At 40.4% G+C, this 22,577-nt stretch overlaps 2 protein-coding genes, 1 long non-coding RNA gene and 2 other non-coding genes across 9 annotated transcripts; 2 read left to right on the top strand and 3 right to left on the bottom strand.

The window, feature by feature from the left end:
• The first annotated feature begins 359 nt into the window (after positions 1–359).
• LOC122536333 (solute carrier family 25 member 44) lies at positions 360–3,218 on the top strand. 5 transcript variants are annotated; one of them, XM_043668629.1, is made up of 5 exons: positions 360–680; positions 794–1,358; positions 1,421–1,725; positions 1,794–1,980; positions 2,056–3,218. In XM_043668629.1, the coding sequence occupies exons 2-5, from the start codon at positions 1,184–1,186 to the stop codon at positions 2,373–2,375; spliced, it is 987 nt and encodes a 328-aa protein (XP_043524564.1). In that variant the 5' UTR covers positions 360–680; positions 794–1,183; the 3' UTR covers positions 2,376–3,218. The 5 variants fall into 5 exon arrangements, with proteins under 5 accessions (XP_043524564.1, XP_043524563.1, XP_043524565.1 ...); XM_043668628.1 differs by having other exon boundaries at positions 1,046–1,358; XM_043668630.1 differs by having other exon boundaries at positions 360–610; positions 682–1,358.
• Positions 3,219–3,601: 383 nt separating this feature from the next.
• Positions 3,602–18,283, bottom strand: LOC122536334. The gene is made up of 3 exons (XR_006308378.1): positions 18,196–18,283; positions 14,568–14,859; positions 3,602–5,950 (listed from the first exon to the last, which is right to left on the bottom strand). It is a non-coding gene; the product is annotated as an uncharacterized LOC122536334 (long non-coding RNA).
• On the bottom strand, positions 6,625–6,731 carry LOC122536357. Its single transcript, XR_006308382.1, has one exon. It is a non-coding gene; the product is annotated as a U6 spliceosomal RNA (small nuclear RNA).
• LOC122536356 lies at positions 6,733–6,839 on the bottom strand. Its single transcript, XR_006308381.1, has one exon. It is a non-coding gene; the product is annotated as a U6 spliceosomal RNA (small nuclear RNA).
• A 1,726-nt stretch (positions 18,284–20,009) lies between the features above and the next one.
• On the top strand, positions 20,010–21,944 carry LOC122536332. Its single transcript, XM_043668627.1, has one exon. The coding sequence runs from the start codon at positions 20,067–20,069 to the stop codon at positions 21,939–21,941; it is 1,875 nt and encodes a 624-aa protein (XP_043524562.1). The 5' UTR covers positions 20,010–20,066; the 3' UTR covers positions 21,942–21,944.
• Positions 21,945–22,577: the final 633 nt, after the last annotated feature.

The following is a 22,577-nucleotide window of genomic DNA, read 5'->3' on the forward strand; positions in this document are numbered from 1 at the left end:
CTCCAAAATATGGGACACAATAAAACTGGAAAAAAATGAATCTCTTAGCATTGACTAATAGCACAGACGAGGTGTATTAATAGATCTAATATACAATGTATTTTTTTTTGCAACGATTTGCAGTCCTCCGGACTGAGTTATCATTTTGAGGTCACATCCTATCATACCGATTCAGGCAAGTTTTGCACCGCCACAGATGAGGTACAGACGAGATTGGCAACCATATTTGTTTGTGGTAAAGTATAAAAGATATTACTGTCGGCATCTTTCTGGGCTTTCAGCGTTTTATTGCGATGATGTTTCACAAATTCGCTCATGGATTCCGCTACTTACTGAATCTTTTCATACATGCGCAGAATCATGAAAAAATTTAGATCAGATTCTGTTGGACTTTTCCCTATCTCGTACGTTTAATTTTTTACTTAAACCAATGGCTCTAAGTCGTTAAATGGAATCGAGGCTATTCTACTTGCTGTGTAATTTAAAAATGAATTTTCATATGATAAATTCACGATGCAGTGAAAAATTATTATTTCTGCTGTAATGTGGTTATCCATGGATATTATGTTCATTGGAAGAGATTCATTATCGTGACAAGTATTGCATCACTGTAAGTTTCACAATGTGTGATTTTCTGAATATTTATCGATTGATAAATCTTATACCTGCCTTCGTTGACAGTGAGTTTCGACCTGTGACTATTGAAATGTATAAAAATATTCAACAGTACTAACGTGTTACTATTGCATCGTGTTTATACTTCAATAACGAACAATATATGTATATATTACAGAATTAACTAGAGATTCTATTTAAATGACTTATCGTTATTCTTCATATGTTATGAAAGATTGGCTATAAGATGAACATACGCATATGAAAATATTTATAAAACAGTTTTGACCAATTTGAAGTGTATTTGTTCTATTACTGTAACATGTAAAAAATAAAATTTTCTGGGAGGTTACTTCATTATATTGTTAAATAATTTTGGGAAACGTAAAATGGGAAAAATATACTTATACAATCGTTTTTCTCTTATCAGTTTCGTAAATAATTTGGGTTTTAATTCATAACAAATACCAATGAGATATGCGGTATAAAGTTAAACAGCAGCATCCAAGATCTTTACTGCATAAGTATTATAATTATAGTGAAGTTAATAGTGCCATAAAATTACAAGATGTCTGCAGTAGAAACACCACATTTCATACGTACCATCGAATGGGATATGATGGATAAGACAAAGTTTTTTCCATTGAGCATGCTCTCATCATTCTCTGTACGCTGTTGTCTATATCCCTTAACAGTGATTAAAACTCGTTTACAAGTTCAAAGGCACAACCACATGTACAATGGTAAAGTTTTAAACAAAATTCAATTGAAATATTGACATATTAAATATTAAACTCTTCCACAGGAATGCTAGATGCTTGTAAAAAAATTTATCAAGTGGAAGGTTTGAGTGGTCTGTACAGAGGATTTTGGATAAGTTCTATACAAACTGTATCTGGGGTATTTTATGTGTCTACGTATGAAGGTGTGCGTCATATACTTGGACAAAATGATGTTATAGGTAATATAGACTCAAGGATAAAATCATTAATTGCTGGTGGAGCTGCTAGTTTGGTAGGGCAGACAATAGTAGTACCATTTGATATTCTAAGTCAGCACTTAATGGTTCTTGGGATCAATAATAATAAACATGGAAGATATATAGATAAGGTAAATGTGGAAATGAAAATATTAATATGCATTTATTTTATCTGTTATCCTTCACATGTTATTTACAGATGGGTATGAATCCATTGGGTTTAATTCTTGAACCAGGAAAATCTAGAGCTCAAATTTCGGCAGACATTATCAGATCAATTTATCAGAGAGATGGTTATAGGGGTTTTTATAGAGGATATGTTGCATCATTGTGTGCTTATGTTCCCAATAGTGCCCTTTGGTGGGGACTATATACATCCTATCAGGGTAATTACTTTAAAACGAGAGCATGGAAAATAAGTTAAATTCAGATATAATAACTTTTTTCATTTCTGTTAACAGAAGAACTTATAAAAGTGTTCCCAGAATGGGTTTCTCACTTGTTTATTCAAGCTCTTGCTGGCACATTAGGAGGATTCACTACAACAATTATTACAAATCCTCTAGACATAGTACGGGCAAGGTTACAAGTACAAAGATTAGACAGTATGTTTAGCACATTCAAAGTTTTATGGGTGGAAGAAAGGTTGCAAATGTTTACAAAGGGACTTTCCGCGCGTCTTGTACAGTCTGCTTGTTTTAGTTTTTCAATAATAATAGGATATGAAACTATTAAAAGATTCAGTATAGTCGAAGAGTACAAAGGTTATATTAGGTGGTGAATTTATTCTGTAAAACTCAAAATAATTGTTTTTTCTTTGTCATGCATTTTTCGACAAGTTCTGTTGTATATTTTACGCAGAAGTAACTAATACGCACCAAAGAGAGAGGAACGAGATCATAGTGATCTTTAAATTGTATTAATATTAGTATATTTTAATAAATTGTAATTGTAATTATGGTTAACAAATATGACAAAAACATGGAAATGTTTATTTTAAGTAATAAAAAATGATTGATCATAAATTTTAACCAGAATATAGTTACATATTAATTACATCTGCAATATTTTTCCTACTGTTTATATGTCATCCAGAGTTTGCCAACATTTGCTAAAAGTGTATTTTATATTGTTTCTTTCATATTTCGTAAAATACAAATTTTATATAGCCTGTAGGGTTAGGGTTAAATTATTGTGATAAAAAACAATAAAAGAGAATGTTTCTATAACGTAAAACTAAATATGTAAAATAAATAATTTTGTTAGCTGACATTGTATATTCCGTCGATCATTATTTACTTTATCAATATAGGATAAGTGATGGACAAAAAGTGAATGATATCTTTTTCATTTCCATTTTTTATTATAAAGGACAGCATATTGATAGACACATTTTGTTTCGAAGGTACTTAAGTGGTCTTGTACGTCAATTGATACTTTTTGAGTATGCACGTTATCTACCTCTTAAAAATTAAATATGACGATTCCGTTCTTTATATGTACAGGCCAGAAAAGTCTTAGTCTACGTCAGTATAATGCGAAGTGTACACACATTCACATCACCGTTATATCTCGCCGCTTATATCTGTATCGTGATTTTGATAACATAGGTAGTGAAATACAAGTCTTCGTAATGTACTATTAAACGTAGCATCCAGTTTCTGAATAACAAAAGTTACGTATACGCATAGAGGTACTCTACGAAAACAGTGTTTTCCAATGGAAGTATTACGAGTTGATTGAGAATCTGTTATTATTTTATGCAGCCTAATACATTGGAAATATATGTTTGAGTAAATGACGTGAATTTTACAAGTTAAATGTCAACAGTGTTCAACTTTGGCGCTTAAATTTCTCGTATATACCAAGCGCTCTCTGTCTGAGGCTGTGGGAAACACTGTTTTAGAGTAGGACTTGTGATTTTCGTTTCTGATAATTCGCGTTTTGCCTTATCAGTAAGAAGCAGATCGATAATTTTCCTCTTTTAATTTTGTTCCACGCGACGTATCGATTTTCATAAACTATTTCTTTTATTAAACTTTCGAGCATTAACGAACTTACAGTACAATGACTAGAGTTGTTAAAACGCTAAATCAGTTGCGCGCCATTTTTTTTTCCGTGTGAGTGAATTTTCTTTGAGACGAATGCGATTATTTTTGCAATGAACTTTATGTCATGAAGTTATAAATAAAAACAACTGCCACAGAGTGTAAAAAATTATTTTAAAAACAGAACTCAATAGGTATAATTATTATTGGATAGTACAACTAGACTAGTCTTCGTTGGCTTGAAATCCGAGGTAAATCATTTGTTTATTTTAACATTAACACTTTTTTTTAATCTTTCATTTTTCTGTTGCATCGCATAGTATTCCGATTTTTAATCTTACATGCAAAGAGTTAATATGTCACGGCTAAAACAAGCAAGTGACAATTTTTCATGAACAGCGAATATTCAATCCGATCTTTTTCGTAGTGTTTAGGTTAGCGAGATAGGATTATTGAATTAATATTGAATATATCTTTATTCGAGGAAACGTTTGTTTATATTCGTACTGATACACGCTTTTGGTACAATTTCTCATACACATATACGTTTCACAGTGTTCTAATATTTACATTTTGCATGGAAATTGTTTTATATACAACAACGATTGCCTACATTAGGATACTCTCGATAAAATAAATAATTGTTCTGTCATAAAAATATCCGCCATTGAAAGTAGAGGTATCTGTCTGTCGACTAAAAATCGTCCAGTGTGATAATCGTATTCTGTCGAGTAGATTTTTATTAATAGAGGAAACGATTTCGAAATATTTAAATTAACAACATACAGAGCTTGGTTCGATCAATTAATTTCAAACAACGGAATTCGACAGTCGTATTTAACAGATATATTTCTTTTTTTTTTTTTTTGAAATTGGCTATCAACGTGTGTGAATACGAAATCATGCTTTGTTTCTTTTTTAAATATTATCCAGACTACAGCTTTGTTACTTTATTCATCGATTAAGTTACATCGGCCTTGGTACGTGTTTCACGCTGTATTCTTGTAAACGAAAGGAACAACTCGGTTGTTTTCTTCGTCAATTCGATGAAAAAAAAAACCTTTCGATTTTGCCAGTCTTGTGTCGAGGAAACTCGAAGGTAACTCTCAATCTAGACATTGGTTTGTCGCATCGGATCCATTTGAATATACGTATTTAACGATCGACGTGACTGGAAGAACAGTGCGGAACGCGCATATTCGATTTTTTTGCAGGAAAATGCGATTTTTTTTTCCCCGAGGGAACGTTGTTAATTTTCTCGTAAGAAGTGTTGTTGTTTTTTTTTTCACGTGTTTTTTTCTTTGTCGATCGACAGCCGGCTTGGCGCGCTAATACGTTTATTCGTTTCTCGTTATTTTAACTTTGTGCACACCTTTTATTTATACAGTCACTTGCCAATGCGCCGACACGGAAACCAATACCAATTCCACATTACGTTAAATTCCAAACGCTGGGTCTCGTCAGTCTTCTAAACGCGTGACGCCACACAGGCACAGAGACTGTGTTTTCTTTCTCGCGATTCGGTTCACGGTTCACCCGAGGAACAATAACGTTTAATCGTATCGAAACGAAAGCGGGCAGACAATTGGTTGGACGCATGTGAAATCGAGGAGTAATAGGAAAATAGGATAAATTCGCCGTGTAGGGTGCGGCGCCATCGCCGGCTGCTCTGTATACGATTTCGTGTACGAAGGTTCGCTAAAAGGCTACATAGTGTCCGAACGTAAAAACGGTAACAAGCCGTCCGACTCGATTCATGGTACCGTCTTTCCCCGCAATTCGATTTGTTCTCTTTTGTTTTTTTCCACTAGATTCTTCGTCGGAGGTACAAAACGCGAAACTACTGTTGCTCTCTCTCTCTCTCTATGTACAAGAAATTGTCGCGAGTCGCGCGTCACGCTTCTTCTCGTGGTCCACTTTTTTCGTCAGGTCGGTGAAGTTCGACGACGAAGATGAAGAAACGAAACCAGGTTTCGCATATCCTTGAGATCCACGACGAGATCCTCGGTTTGTCCTGCTCGGAAGCACAGGCGGGGATCGGTGAACGATCTTCTTGATTCGCCTCGTTCGGATTCTATCTCTGAGAACGAGTCAGAACGATGAGAAGAGATAGACTGGAGAAGCGAGTCTACAATCACGTGTCCCGGAAACGGATCGCGCGTTCTCGCCGAGGCCCAGGCCGGGCCCCCGTGTGACGTCACATCCCGCCGCTAGGTAGTATGGTACCGGCACCACCGTCGCTGCTCTGGCTGACGCTGCTGTAGCTCACACGACTCGCCTCGCCGCTGGTGCTCGCTCCGGTAACGTACTGCAATCAGAACAATCAGATTCTCAGATCAAATATTTTACCGTGGCTAGAGGGAACCATCCGTCCACCGTGTGCTCGGTGCGCGTATGTACAATTGAGTGGTAGAATTGGATCGTGATCGAGTTGGCGTTAATCCGGTGTTAAATTAGAAAAGGTGTTCAGAAAAGCCTGGAAAGTATCGAGTGTTCCTTTCCCTTTAACCTCTTGCGCTGGAATGACGTGCCACGCACGTCGAGAATCTTTTCTCCCAAACATTGCAATATTTTCTTAGTTTTAAATATATTTAAATATGACCCAGGCAAAACAAATAATGAATTTGTTACTTGTCAATAAGTTCTATCCAATGATATCGTACCGATGACTTCAAAAAGAAAGCGACAAATTATTGTATACGGTTCGGTCACTCGTTATGGTCCGCAATCAGTTGCTAGCACAAGTGATTAACCTCTTGCGCTGAAATGACGTACCACGCACGAGAATCTTTTGTCCCAAAATTGCACTATTTTTTCAGTTTTAAGTATATTTAAGTATGACCCAGGCAAAATAAATAATGAATTTATTACTTCTCAATAATTTCTATTCAGTGATATCATACCGATGAGTTCAAAAAGAAAGCGACAAATCAGTTGCCAGCGCAAGTGATTTGGGTTAAGTTTGGGTTAGCCTACCTAACCTACAACCTAACCCAAACCTAACCCATGCGTATCATCCTTGCGCAGAGATCATGCTAATCTTCTCTGTATCGTTCCAATTTTAGTATATGTACTGCTGAAGCAAGTACAAAAAATGTGGAACGCTTCATGATTTTGCGTGTCATCCTTGCACAGGGGCCATGCTAATCTTCTTTGTATCATTCCAATTTTAGTATATGTACTGCCGGAGCAAGTACAAACCTAACCTAAACCTAACCCAAACCTCTTGCCACGCACGTCTTTTGTCCCAAAATTGCAATATTTTCTCAATTTTAAGTATATTTAAGTAAAACAAAATAGGCAAAACAAATAATACCGACGAGCTCAAAAAGAAAGCGACAAATCATTGTATAGGGTTCGGTCACTCGTTATGGTCCGCAATCAGTTGCGAGCGCAAGTGGTCAAGCCCGATCTTTGTAACACCCGGAGCCCCTGAAATATGTTCGTAATGCTCGAGAGCATCTACTACGAGAGGCTTACGTATAGAAATCGCGAAGAATATTGTTTACGCGATGCGATGCTTGTAAATTGGCTGACCCAAGAAAGGGAGGATCCGGGTCAATCGCTTTTGAGGATGTTTCAGCTGGTAAGGAAAAGATGGACTCTGGAAGAGCGATAAAAAATGGAATCGAACGATAGCGCAACGAGCACGCTAGTTAATGCTTCTCGTGCATTAGCACGAATTATCTCGCGTCGCTCGCGCAACTCGCGAACGATATCGATATACACACGAGCCCGCATTGCCTACTTTCCCGTAATCCGTTGTTTGTTTTATCGACGAGTCACACGCTCTATCTTTTCATCGGTTTTTGCACACACGCCGGTATTATAGATTGCCTTCCTCCCTTCACCGTGGAATCAGAAAAACGGGTTCGCAGATCGAATCTTCCTCTCCTATGGTTTTCTCCCAAAAAGCTTCGAGAACAACTTCATCCGATATTTTTACAAAACGCCCCGACTTCCACTTTCCTCTCCGATGTTTCACGCATCGATCGTTTCCCTCTTCGCTTTCCCTCTTGGAACGCGTCCAGTTGTTGTAAGAACGGAACGTTATCGCCAAAAGGATATTTATCATTGCCAAGCTATTCTTTGATATTCTCGTAGAAGGATCGTTCTTTCCAAAACAGATTAATTCTGTTTGCCGCTCGGGACTGTCGTCTGGTAAAGCGTGTTTTAATCTCGGAGGGGCGGCTTGCTGATCGTCGTCGAATCGATAGATTTCCATGGGAGAACGTAACAGCCTTCGTCTCTTTTTTAAAGGTCGCAACGGATCAACGGCGAAAGGTTTCCGGTTCACGCTCACGCTCGATGCAGTCGCGCCTTTGCGTCGATCTCGTTGAGAAGGGGGCGAGGGATGAATCGCGAATAGGCGGCCCGATAGAGCAGCACATGACAATGAAACGATTTTCGATGGCTCTGCTGTCCATAAACCAAATAACTCAATGCCTGAGGCGAAGCGGTGGGCCGTGGAAAAATTGTCACCGCAAATACCGTATCGACTAGGCGGGCCGATTTCGCGGATGAAACATCGCGCGCTGAATTTACCGCCGGTTTCGTCCCAATCGACGTGTCTTTAATTGAATTTTTTCGCTCAATTTTTTCGTAATTCACGTTAAGTAGTAAATTTAGACTATCGATTCTCTACGTTTTCATCTTCACAGCACAGCGCAAATATCGGATTTTGTAGTAATCATTGTATTTATTATATAAATATTACAATGATTTATATAATAAATACAATTTATATAAATATTATATAAATATTATAAAAATATAATGATTTATATAATAAATATATAAATTGTATTTATTATATACGTTGAAATATTCATTGTTTCAACATTTTTCTCGAATCGTCATTAAATAATATAATGATCCACGTGTGAGAATTTCTTGAAAAGTTTTTGTCGTCGACACGAGATTTTTACTGCACGAGTCACCGAGACTTGCAGAAATTCTTGTGGAAAAGTCCCGACGTTAAATCCCCAGTTTCTTCGATACTCGCGTTACGAAGTTGCTTTCGAACTCCGCTCCTTAAAGTACAATTCAGTTGATAGTTAACCAGCAAAGGGAGCGGTAACTGTAATCTCGGCGCGATACGAAATTCTCCTTCCCGTCGGTGTTACGTTCGTTTGATCTCGAGGGCCGGCTAGCGTGTCAACGCAAAAGTTTCCTCGTTTATCCTATCAAGCACCGAATTCCCATGGGGGGTGGTCAGGCCAGATCGGATTCCCTGTTTCTTTCTGGCTTTTTCCTTCGGTTTTACCCGAAGCGCCGTCTCTCTGGCGAATGAACTAAACTAAAAGTATCTAGGTCAATTTCTACACCTAAGTCCGGTTACAGTTTGTCGCGCAATTGTCCCCGCGTTATTTTCTTCCGCGATACTTTCTCTCCGATACTGGGATAGTTTATCGTTACCGATCACCGAGCAGCAAACGCTCGAAGGTTCTCGCGTTGTTTCTTCGCGTTGATTCGCCATCGATCGAATCGCCTGAACCTGAGACGATGGCATATCGGATGGCAATTGCTTCGTTAATTCGACGATTTTCAAAGTTCGTTGTAATTAATTCCCTCAAGGTTTTCAAGGAAATATCGAAACGAAAATGTAAGAAGATAGAAACCGATTACAAATGTGGAGAGACAAGTGTAGGTCGAAAGGTGTAGAATTCATCGTAACGGCGAATACCAACGTCTCTGCCTCTTCTTGTTCACATTATCAGCAATCGGGACTGTTGAATTTATGAACGTAACCCGAAAGCGAGGCCGGAGACAATTTATTGAAAATCTGGCCTGGTGGGTGTTAAATCGTACGAAAATGCAACGTCACGAATCTCGCCGGCTCTCGACGGTCCATTTTCGGTGGTTACAATCGAATTTCGAGCCGGGCCGAGCTGTCGTCTGTGTTGACTCCGTGCTTATTTCCGGACAATGCAATTCGATTAAAAGCGCGTTTCGTGTGTATACGTGCATGCATGCAACGGTGCCGGACGATCGTTCGAGTTCTATTTCATCGGTGCACGTGTCTTGTCTTTATTTTCGTAGTTTCGAGTCTCCGAGGGAAATTAGTTAATTAACGGCGGACGCGGATCGATGATCGTCAGGTGGAATCGGCGTGTCGACGATCGATCGGGCGCGCGCCGAACGTTTGGCCAAAAATTTTCCGAGAAAGCAAGCAAGTCGATACGCAGCCCGGCTACAATAAAGGAATTTAATTAAAGTCAAACGTCGCCCTGTCCTCCGATAATTCTGCCGGTGTCCCGACGCGTTCGTTACCGGCGTCGCCGGGAAGAATTCATCGCGAATAATGGGGAAACGTAATTAAAAACGCGGAAGGGACGGATCCCTTTTAATTAGCCAATCGAGACGATGCGATTGTTGGCCGAAATGTGATCTTTGTATCGGATGTTCTCCGATCGAGTTCGTGGCTTACGCTCGTTGAGGTCCAATCGAGGGTAAAACGAAGGAGGCAGACGGCGTCGACGTTGGGGAATCGCGCGACACGCTAATTAGACATTCGAGCAACTCCGAACAGCCAGGAACAAGTCTGGTTCTACACGGCGGAGTCACGAAATTCAAATTTTTCTCGATTTCCTCTTTCCATGTCCGGGCTCCCGTGAAATAATTTCAAGTCGTGTGGGGTTTCCTTCAACCATCGTTGAATTACGTCCGTACGATCCCTCGATTTGGCTCCCAAATTAAGGTTGCTTGGAATTTCTCAACATTATCCAATTTTCTATTGAAATTGAAAGGAAATTCAACCACGGATTGTACACGTGCATTTTTGTCGTTTCCCTTGATATACACAGGATGTTCATGAAACTGTTTTCAAATTAATCGTCGCATCAAGCCTACAATCTCAAAATTTTATTTACAAAGGTAAATGAAAAGACAGATAAGTGGAAATTATTACAAAATGAGACGTATATATTTAAGTTTTTTTTCTGTTTCATTTAATACACCCTCTATATGGGCACCATTAGTTGCACGAAGCACATCAAGACGGTACTCGATTTCTGACTCGATTGATGTATTTCTTAGATGTTCTTGGTCGTCCGCTTCTCCCTTTGTCGAACATTGTCCCTGTTTCCATAAATTTCTTATGTCATGCACGAATTGATGGACGTGACGGATGGATCTCTTCCATACTTAGTTCTGAAGTTTTGCCGAGTCTGCAGATCCAATTTGGTTTCAACAAACCATGATGATACACACTGTGCCTTCTCTTGAGGAGTAGCCTATTTTATAAGAGATTCATTTAACAGTATCTTATTCATCAACAGGGTACCTGAAATGCAATGTGATAAAAACTTCGATAACCACCGGGTTAAATAGAACAAATCTGACGAAGATATCTCGTCAATTGCCTTTGTAATAAATTTTTGAAATTCTAAAAAAGACTTTATAGACACCCACGTGAGGTTATGTTAAAGATATCGTGTATGGAACAAAGGTACGGGACATCACTAACCTAAAGCAGAGGATCACTGATGCCATTGCCACCATTGATGAGGGTATGCTACAGCGAACATGGCAAGAAATCGAGTACCGTCTTGACATGCTTCGTGCAACTAATGCTGCCTATATAGAGGTATATTAAACAAGGCAAAAGGAAAGAAAAAAACTTAAATACGTCTTGTTTTGTTATTTCCACTTATCCTGTCTTTTCATTTGCCTTTGTAATAAATTTCTGAAATTGCAAAGAGACTTTATGGACACCCGAACGATTTACAATCGCGTATACATCAGTGCCACAGTACAATGTGACCAACATTCAAACGCGATAAACCTCTTTTCGGTTATCGGAACGAGCGTAGCATGGAAATCGAACGAAACGGGCGTCGTTTTATTATTTTCTTTTTTTTTCCATCCCCCCAGTTGAATTGCAGCGTGCTCGTGTGCCGCGACTTCCTTCGCTCGAGCGGACTTTGCGGGCCGACGACTCTAATCCTGGCAGCGGAATCGTGTCCCTTTTTTCTTTTCTTTCCTAGTTTCTTTTTTTCTCTGCGGGACGGTAATAAAAATCGCGGAAGGAAAGATATCGACGTAGAAAAACGACAGGCTGTGAACTTGACGTTGAACAAGATGCCCGGGGTAATCGGGTGAGCGAGCGATTGATGAGGATTCGCAGATCGCCCCGGCAATTTATATTCTCCTTTTGTAAATTGTTATTTGGAGAATGGCGTAGTCGTGGGATGGGGACAGGGTCCCCATCCGTCCATCAGTTCCCGACGTTTATGTCTCCTTCAGCTCGTCGTGACTCATGTCCCCTTGTTTTATTTTATTTTGTTTTATTTTCGAGATTTTCGCGCCTCCGTCCGACGAGAAGGACAGTTTGTATCGCTTGGCGGGTTGCAAAGTTTCCACGGGGGATCGCGTTAATTCGTCGTCCCGCGATTCGCCAATCTCGCGGTTAAACCAGATGGCTATCGGTTGGTTTCCCCCTCTGGTTTCGGGAAAACTAGTCAAGCGGCAGCAATCAGATTCGGTCCGATTCGATCGTTCCATAGTTCGAGCGACGTTTTTTCGCCAATCTCTTCGACGCCCTTACTCGAATGCACTCTCGCAACTGTTTACGAAGTTCAACGCGATATTACTGCGATACTACGACTTTTTTCTCGAAGGCGGCTAATGCAGGGTCAGCCGGCAGACTGCGAGTTTCCCCGAGACGCGAGAGCGCGCTGTGCCGCGTTTCGTCGACGTTTTATGGAGCTGGTGTGCAAACTGCCGCCGTGCAAGCCGGCGCTCTCCGAAATAAGATAAGAGCGAATTTCCCGGGGTGCACCGGGGAAGTGTTCGTTCGTTCGTTGATAGCGAGAGGAGTTGCAAACGCGTGATTTCGCTCGGCAACGGAATTAACGCTGACAAATAACGCGAGACGCGTTCGAGCATTGAAATAACGCTCGCCTCGGCTTGAACTGGCTAATACGACGGTTTTCGTGATGGACAGTAGCTGACACGAAATGAAGTATTTAAAAAAAAAAAAAAAAACGATAAAACGAAACGCAAAAAAGAAAAAAAAAAAAACGGTTATTTAACATATTCCGTGCTGACGCGTTTCATATTTAAAGTACGGATACTATCGATCGGCGCATGCTATCGCCGCCGTTTTATCGTTTATTTATACATGTTTTCATTTGTTTGCCTACGTCGCTAGTTTATTCTGTTATGCCCTATTACGTTTATTTATATCCTCGTTGGCCGAGGCTTTGCCAACGAAGAGGCTGCACCGTGTACGAGAACTTTCGGCCGGCGAGCTGCCGACCGAAATCACAGGGTTTCATTCGAAAATGGCAATTCTAGTTCCTGTTAATGTTATTTACTCCTCGGCGCAGCGTGATACGAGCGATTCCATTTGATCGGATTACACGGCGCAATTACGCGTTAATCGAGCAGGTGTGTCGCGCCGAGCCGGCTTTTTATAGGTTTTTTTTTTTTTTTTTTTTGCAAACATCCCCTATCGCTGGGGGTGAAAAACAACGCACGATTTTTCGACGGCAATTTTCAAGCCGCGATCTCCGTTTGACAGTTTCTCGCCAGAGTTAATCTCGAGGGTACTCTCAAGCGTTGTGTCCGTTTGAGAGCAGCTTTGAGAATTTTCACTCTTCACTTTTCTCTCTCCGAGAGAGACCGAAATACTATCCGATAGAACTCTCAAAACCGTGTCCATTTGAGAGTTCATTGTCTTTGGTCCTACTCGCTGTGGTGTAGCTTAGTTCGAAACACGAGTGTGAACAGTGACATCTTCATATAATTAAATATTCTATGACATTTATCTATAATATTTAAATTATTATATAATTTAAATATTATTTATAAATATTTAATTATATAATATTATATAATATAATTATTATATAGTAATTTAAATATTATATAATACTATATATTATATAATGTTTAATTATACAATATTATATAATTAAATATTTATATATAATATTTAAATTATTATATAATTAAATATTATATAATATTTAAATTATTATATAATTAAATATTATATAATATTTAATTATACAGTACTATATAATTAAATATTTATATATAATATTTAAATTACTATAAATTAAATATTATATAATATTTAATTATACAGTATTATATAATTAAATTGTTAATAATTTAAATATATATGAATATAAATATTTAATTAATAATATAATTATTATACAATAATTTAAATTAATAATTATTTAATTATATAATATTTAATATTATATATAAATTTATTATATATATTATTTAATTACATAACATTATTCGGTCGTATTGACGAATGAACGGCTGTCAGTCATAAGACACGAAGCGAATTAGCCGATTGATTTTGAATTGTAGCGGTAACACGCTCGCTGCAAATTGGATGATAAATTATTAAATGAATCGCGTCATGCACGAAGATACGCCGGCATTAATTATCGATCATTTGGATCTTCTTTTGTCCAACACCTATGGCCGAAGTGCAGAAATTTATATACACGTATTTTCCCGTAGAAGTTGCGCAGCAGCATCGATTGGAGGAATGCCACTCCATCATTGTTCACCACGTTGTTATTCCCCTGCGAGCAATGTGATATTTTCTTTCCGTCCACCCTCTATTTTTTTTTTTTTTTTTTCTTATCCTGCATCCAGAATTTCCCACAAATCTCCAAGTTGTGTCATTTTCGATCAATACTCTCGCGCCAGTTCGTGCGCAAAGTGAAATGTTCGAACAGTCTGACGAGCAGTGAAAGAAGTGATAGAAAAGGGCCAGAACTTTGTCTTTCCATTCGCGATAGGAGTGGGTGCAGAGACATACATCTCGAAACGTAGGTCCGGGGGTTGGTGCATATACCAAACACGTGCTAGTGGTGCAGGTGCTCGTATACGTGTGTCAAGTGTGCGTGTAGGTGTCGGTGATCGATAAATCCATTCACTAATCAACATACCGAGGCTATGTTATACGGGGTGGTGACAGAATCCTTCGTCGATAATCTCTGTACTAAAGTGTCTCCGGGCGATTACTCGGATAGGACTTGTCGCAGGCAGGACGATGCTTCTCGATGGTAACGAGCGGAAGGGAAGGTGGAAGGAAGGTAGAAAAGGTGTCCAACGATTGACGAGGATCCACATCGCGGCGATATCCCATCGTTAAATGTAGGTTTGCTCGCACGAACTCTCTTGGCTGCTTCGTACGTGGTGGAGCGAATAAGCGGAGTAGTACCTCCCCGATGCGAATCTCTGAAAAAACATGAATACACTCGACTCGATGTCTCACGTGTCTCCTCTTTTCTGTCGCAGCGTTCTCCAATCCATGTACGGTGAAAACGGAAGTTCAAATTGATCGAATATATATATATATATAGCGAGACGAGACGAGAAGTTCCAAGATCCTCCTCGGTTGTAATTCAATCTGGCCAGGTTGCCTGTTTTCGAATAAACCGACGCATGTTTACGCGAACTACAGGAAGGTTAATAGGTTTCCCCTGAATGCCGGATTCACCTGACGCGCGGGGTGAAACTAGACGAACTTTTCAGCAAGCGGGACGAAGCTTTTCGCGTGCGCGTTTCAAAGAAAATGTTGTGCAGGAGACGGGTATAAAGTAGCTAGTAAAGGGACGTTATATCGTGGATGCGGCGTTGTCGCGCTCGCTTAATCGAAGTGGCTTTTCCGAGGCCGCGGAAGTTGCCGGAGCCGATATCGCCAGATATCGAGCCCGCGCAAGCTATTTGTTCAGCCGTACAGCACGCGGAGGCGGAAACGCGCGACGAAATTATATGCAAATCGAAGGCAAACAGTAAGTCTAATTCGCGGATATTACGTTCGCCTTGGTAACACAGCTTCGCGAAATTTTTCTTCCCTCCGACCAACTTTCTCTACTTAATAAATAAGAAAAGTTGCTCTCGCGCTCGGAGTTTCGCGCGGAGCAGCACGCGTCATGGGAATAGATGAAGTTTCGCGAAGCGAAGGAGAACCAATATGTTCCGAACGTAGCGGTATCGAATAGCAACTTCATCTCTTTTCCCTTGTGTTCGCATTTTCCTTTTTTCTTTCTCGTTTCTTTTTTCTTTTTTTCTTCTTCAGTGACTTGGTCAGCGAATCTTTCGCTATTTCCCATGACAGTTCAGAAATGCATTTATATTCGACGCGTTGGCACGTTTACCAAGATCGTTCGCGTGAATTCCATTTGAAAACGAAAGCCTCAAAATGAACTCTAATGAAGCAACGGCCCCATTTAATTTATTAGTCCAATAAATTCATCGATCATTGTCACGTCGTTGTAATTTTCCGCTGTTTCATATCGAACGATCGTTCACGCTCGTTTGTAACTGGCGATAAGAGAATGAGACGGAAGTTTTTGGTTACATCGCACCATTACTTAGCGAACGATCCCCGATATGATGGGAAACGTTCATCGAAAATGGAACGGAGACAATTCTCGAAGTTGCACGGCGCTTAAGCTCGGACGTTATCGCGGGAGAACGGAACTCTTTTCGTAGACGCGAAAACTTTAACAATCGAAACGATAAATTTCTTTCATTTGGCGAGCGTTCAAGGCCGTACACAACCCGACACAGTTCCTACCGTATTCCCTTGATCGCTTTATACTTGGCCTCGAGCACGCTCTCTGTCTCTCGCCTTTGGGTCTCCCACCTCATTGTCCGAATAAATCCTGCGAATTGCTTTGCAACGCAATCTCGTTTGGATTTGTCCTCGCCTGTTGCTCCCACGAACTCCTGAACGTGCAAGCGAGCCTAATTTTCTTCTGGAGATCTTCTCAGGATCAGGACTTGCAAACGCTGTCTATCTATCTTTTCGAAGGGATTTCGTTTCATTTCACTGCGTGTATCATGGCACGTTCTGAAATCGAGCATTCCGTAGAAAATTCATTCGTATAGATCGGCAAAAAGCAAGTTCGTGCTACTCGGCGATTTTTTTTTTTTTCATCTTCGAAATTGGTTCATAATGGATCGAGTGGCTGAATGTTTCTTTTTCAGCAGGTGGAACGATAACGAGTTCTCGCTGATGGAAAGGAGAGAGATCATTTTGATCAAGCGATATGTGCCGACGAATCCCGAAGAAGTTCAAGCGCTTACAACGTTTTGCAACTTCGTTTAAATTTCAATTTAAACAGAGTGGACGGCTATCTAGGTCCAACCTATGATAATGTAATAAATATTCAATCTCTGATTGTGAAGTTGAGACCACTCGAAAGCACTTCGGCGCTCTTCTCGCTCTTTTAGCAAAATTGGAAGCTTCGGGCGAGTTTAAATGGCAAAGTTTATTAATTTCTAACGTATTGTGCAGATATATGTTAACTTGTTAAATCGTGTCCACTTCCGTGTTCAAATCGTACTAGTGAAAAATACGAAAATAATTCGACCAGGTTTCAGACATTTTCAATCAATTGTTCATTCGAAACAAATTTAACGTTGTGTGTCGCTTGTCTGTGAAAGTATAGGGATATTCTGATATGTCGTGACAATAAGTTAACACGTTGACTGCCACGTGAAAATTACACGTTTTGTTTATGGGGCAAAATATATTTAATTTCTGCAAGATGCATAAGATAAAAGCATTTAATTTCAATATTATTTAATTTTAATTTGTTTTGTAATATCATCTAGTGATTTGTATTATTTTCAGTTTATTGTCAAATTTATTCACATTTCAATTGTCTTGAAACATTTATAGATGTATAAACGACTAGCGGCCAATCGTAGCAGTCAATGTGTTAAATAAATTAAATAATTCCTATACGCGTTTCCTACACGTACACGCGTGTAATACTACTCTTGACAAAAAGTTTCCAATCAAAGTCGAAATTAAAATCTTTCATACAAAAGGATTCGATTCATTGAAATCGCTGATTTTTCATACAATTTCGCACGACAATATTTTGTATCCGAATGATTTCACCGTAACGTTAAGTAACTGAACACATGTCGATCGAGTTTGAGAGTAATTTAACGATCCACCATATCTGTCACGCCATCGTAATTAGAAATGTGAAAATTTCTACACGTGGCCGCGATAATTCGATGGCCACGAGGTTTCGTATCACGACGCCACGCATCGACTTCGAAGAAGAAACCTAACGATCACGACATTCTGCTACTACGATGGATCACGAGTGGGAAACGGCGACGTCTGGGTTGAACGTTCGAGTCGACTGAAAACTAGGAACTAGGTGGAATTTTTGGCTACTGCGGTGACAGAGAGGAGAGTTCTTCTTAACACAAGAGAGGGTAATCATTGGCCTCGGTGTTGCAGCTGGCTTTGAAATAGCCGAGCTTCCTCTTTTTCTGTCGCGTGGGAGGATGCTCCGAGCTTTCGCCGAGTCGAATACGAATACAAGTGACCGGCCATTGCAGTCGCCGTGATAAAACCGAGGGACGTGACTCGGTAGCAATTTATGGGACCCGCCAACAGGGTTGTTTCCCCGTGGATGGGTTTTTCTGACTCGCGTACGACCGGAACAACGAACTGGTCGGCTGTAACGGGCGCATATTTCCTACGCGCGAACCGTACACGTGGCGCAATTTGTATGGGAGGTATGAATATTTCATACTCACTTGACTTGGTTTACATCTGAATGCCGGCTGATATCGCCGTCTCATTCGACCCGGGCAGCAGGCACACAGGATCCTCACGAACGCTCTGCAAAAGAAAAGAAAAGAAGGATGGGGCTGAATTCGATAGTGACAGTTCCTTCCTATAAAATGGCACCCTAATTTTTCACGGCCAGAGACGCGAGAGCATTGGTTGAAATTATTAGAAGGGGAGACGATATAATAGCGACGTTTCTCTCTCGTATAAAATCTCGTGTAACGTTTCGTACGAAATGTGACGATTAGTTGAAATTATCGGGGGAACGATTAATCGATTATAACCCTGCATTTATACAAGAGAACGGTAAGAGTTATTTCCATGTATTGCGAGAGGAACGTGCAGTAAGGTGCAAAATTGCAATCAGTAACAGAAATTTTTAAGAGAAATATTTTTGATTGTTAAATAAAGTATAAAAACATGAGAATAAACTCTACTATCTGACTCTTTATAGTTTTAGGAAACTGAAGCTATTCTTTAACTTTGAAGATAAGGTTTCCTCCTGGCTGAAAAAAATTGAAACCCATGGAATTTTTTCATAGTCAGATTTACAAGCTTCATCGTACCCTAATATTTTGTCCATAAGCCGTTCGACAACAGCTCTAATACGTTCTAGCTCTGAAAAAATTCTGGTGCAAAACTGATTCTGTGTGTTTTAATTTTTTCAACCGGGAAGAAACCTAATCTTAAAAGTTAAAAAATAGCTTCAGTTAACTAAAACTATAAAGAATCAGATGGTAAAGTTTATTCTCATGTTTTTATACTTTATTATTTAACAAGAAAAAATATTTTTCTTAAAAATTTTTATTATTGATTCAATTTTGATGATGGTGTGTTGTTCTTTACAATTCCTTTACAAAAAATATCGTACGACGAAACAGATGCAAAACTAATGGAAAATTAATTGTCAGAATTGTTGAAAATGATGGAAAGACAGTCTTGATACATGTCAACGGAACTATATAATTGTTAATTAAGTAGACAGCTAATTGTTAAATAATAATGAATTATTAAATTGAACAAACCCAAGTTCAACGAAAATTGATCGCGTCGTGACGAGACATTGGAAGCTATTAAATTTAACGACTGAATTCGGACCTTAACCATTCGGAATTCGGAACCATTTACTCCTAGGAATGTGTCGATTGTCGATATTGATGACAATCGTTGATCATTGTCATTATCATTTCCGAAGAAACAAGGAGAGAGAAAGAAAAAGAAGACTGTTGGGTGCATCATAAAAGTAACACGCATCGCGTATTTCGGAGTGCAAAACATTTGGCAAATTTGACACAATTTCATAGCTCGCGAATTTCAGAGTTGAATCCGAAAGAAGATAGGTTTGGGGAAGATTCGACTGGATTATTTCGAGGGAATGCACGTCCAGCGATTCGACCTCGAAAGTTGGTCACGTTACAACGCGCAAGTTTTTTTCCCCAACTTCATGATCGCATGACTGGACTGTTGTTTCAAATATCGTGTCGCAAGTATTTGCATAGACCCCGTTACACCCTGAGCGTGACGTGCGACCGCTCGACGTAAACAGAGGAATTTCATTTTCGACTCGAAAATGCTCTCCTTCTCCGAGTCCTTCTGACGATTCTTCGTTATTTCCTTCGCAATTTACAGATCGACGTTTCGCGAGCGGAATACGGTTTTTTCCTCGTGTGACGCGCCGAATCAAATTTCGTTACGGTTTCACGCAGGTTCACGGTATCGCTTCGACGATCTAGGTATCTAGCGGAGAACATCGAGTCCTTGATTATCTTGTTTACCGACGAGTGAACCACTCGCGAAGAGCAGTTCAGCGTTTGTCCTCGTGGAAACACTCGCCGTGATGTCGCTCTTTCCGTCGTCTTTCCTTGCCACTTTCACCGTGCTTCTTTCTGTTTCCACGTTCTCTTGTTTCTCGAACGTCGCGCGGGCCATCGTCTCTCGAGGCTACGCGAAGGGCAGTCGAAGGTTGATCGTTCAGGGTGTAACGAACGAAGAGAATCAACGGGAGGAATTCTTACCGGCGATACCATGCGTCAAAAGTTTCCTGTTCAAGCACGTGAGCAACGAAAACAAGACCTCCCTGGTGGTGATAGACGACGAGGAAGACATCAACGGCATAATCAAGCCGCTCGTGGCGGGCCTTCACGCTAATTTCTCCTTCTTCAGACACAGTGCGGAGTTGGACTTCGGGGTGAAATTCCCTTCAAACAAGCACGCATTGAGCACGATCATCGTGATGCAAAACGCCAGCAGCTTCAAGGATAGCTATTACGTGATAGATCCGTGCGATCGTGATTGTCCTTTTATCGTAATATTGACGAGCTCGTTTCAAGACGAAGAAACGTTCCTCGAGCAGACTGCCGTTCTAACGGAGTCGATGTGGTCGCGAAGGATATGCACCGCGGTTATTCTAGGAAGAGTCGGCGATACCGTATTCGCCGCTGGCAGCGTAACCTTCAAACCCGACGAAATCTGCAGCCTGTCGGTTCCAGTTATCTTGGACGAATGCGGGAAGATACCGTGGAGCAAGTTGGAGAAAATCGAACCTCCAAAGATGGATGATTGCACGATAAAGGTAGCCTACTTCAATGAAGATCCATACGTCGTGGCTGAGAATGACACTGGAAATAACGAGCTATGGGGATTCGAGGGACGATTGGCAGAGAGCCTGTTGGAGAATCAGATGACCTTGCGGGAAGAGGTCGCGTGGGACGATAACAGCAGCTTCGCGGAACAGGTGAAAATGATCATCAACAACAACGTCGACCTGCTCGTTGGTCGTGTTCTGCAGCAGCCCTGCGACGACATAGATTACTCAACCGCGTACGACATGTTGAAGGTGGTGTGGCTGGTGCCGAGGGTGCCTAACGTGTCACTGAAAGGACTGATCCGGCCGTTTCAACTCTACGTCTGGCTAGCGGTTGTAGGATCCATACTGTTTGGCAGTGTCATCAAGATCTTTCTGATCCGCGATCTGTCCTTTCTCGAGATATTTTCTCTGATAATTGGAGTGTCCACCCCTCGTCAGCCTACCAGGCCTTCCACAAAAATTCAGTTCGTCGCGTGGAGCGTTTTCGGCCTGTTTCTTACGCAGCTCTACGTGGACTCGCTGGCGGACGAGCTGATCAATCTGTCGGACCTGAGGTTCGACACGATGGACCAGCTGATCTTGTCGTCGTCGTTCGAAATCGGCGGAACGACCGCGTTCTCCAAGATCTTCGAGAAGTTCGAGGAAACGGACGAGATGTTCCAGATCGTGCGGAGCAGGTTCGTGACGTTCAACCAGTCCGACTATCTCGCGCAGTATCGCGACATACTCGAGGGGAGGAACTCCTCGTTCGCCTTGGTCATCGTTTTGAACTCGTCGCGCAGCGACGTGATCGAGACGAATCACGCGTACACCATGACCACGGACGTGATATGCAGTTTCCCCCTGGGTTTCGCCACTTGGAAAGGGTTCCCCAACATGAAGTACGTCGACAACGATATTCACAATCTCATCGACTTCGGGATTTTCGATTACATGATAAACCTCGCCTTGGCGAAGAACAAATACTTGGTGTTGTCGCAAACTGCGCAGGAGGCAGAGTACAAGACGGAGCTACACATGCGCCACTTCGTCCCGGCGTTCCTTTTAGTCGCCATTGGCTACTCCAGTGCTCTGCTCCTCTTCATCCTCGAGGTCGTGCTCTATCCCTCCAAGCTTCTCGAGTAGTTTTGAGAATATAACTGATATAACTGAACGACATTTTTTTAATCTGACTGAAAATTAAGAGTGACGACTTTTTCAGTGTGCGATATTGCGTATTTACCGTTTGTGTGTTACTCGTGTAGTCACGTGTAGTATGTAGTAATAATTTCGTTTCTATACTTTAGTCTAGATTCTATCAGTTAGAGTAAATTCTATCAATTATTCTATAATTGTATTAATTATTAATTCTATTCCATTAATTATTCTATATATATTCAAATATATATTATGTATATTATATATATAGTTATATATAAATCTATATATTATTCTATTAATTAAGGTAAAAAGATGCTTTCAGTAATTGCAAAGAAAAGGCTTTGGTAATTCCGCTATTAAAATTCGTTTCAACAACTTTGAACGCACGCGTGTCTGTATTTTAAAGCAGATCTTCGATAGTAAATAAACGTTTGCAGTTTCCCTTTCCTCTCTTCCCGAGAAAAGTTTGCTCCTACTATTCTCCGAAAGGGCGGCAGAAAAACCGGGCAATTCCCTGGAAGTGTGTGTGTAGATGCTCAGTTTCATTCCACGTGCATTCAACTCCGAGAACAAGTCGTTTCATTTCATTCACGATCGGAGGAAATTACTGGAATTCTCGGA

Source organism: Frieseomelitta varia, unplaced genomic scaffold, assembly GCF_011392965.1.
Source record: "Frieseomelitta varia isolate USP_RPSP 00005682 unplaced genomic scaffold, Fvar_1.2 scaffold_822, whole genome shotgun sequence".
NCBI classification, from domain to species: domain Eukaryota; kingdom Metazoa; phylum Arthropoda; class Insecta; order Hymenoptera; family Apidae; genus Frieseomelitta; species Frieseomelitta varia.

Bases quoted from the DNA above. Each gene is read 5' to 3' on its own strand.
- LOC122536333 (XM_043668629.1), top strand. From the start codon at position 1,184: ATGTCTGCAGTAGAAACACCACATTTCATACGTACCATCGAATGGGAT. The intron at 1,726-1,793 runs GTAAATGTGGAA...TGTTATTTACAG, and splicing joins ATGGAAGATATATAGATAAG to ATGGGTATGAATCCATTGGG. The intron at 1,981-2,055 runs GTAATTACTTTA...TTCTGTTAACAG, and splicing joins ACTATATACATCCTATCAGG to AAGAACTTATAAAAGTGTTC.
- LOC122536332 (XM_043668627.1), top strand. From the start codon at position 20,067: ATGTCGCTCTTTCCGTCGTCTTTCCTTGCCACTTTCACCGTGCTTCTT.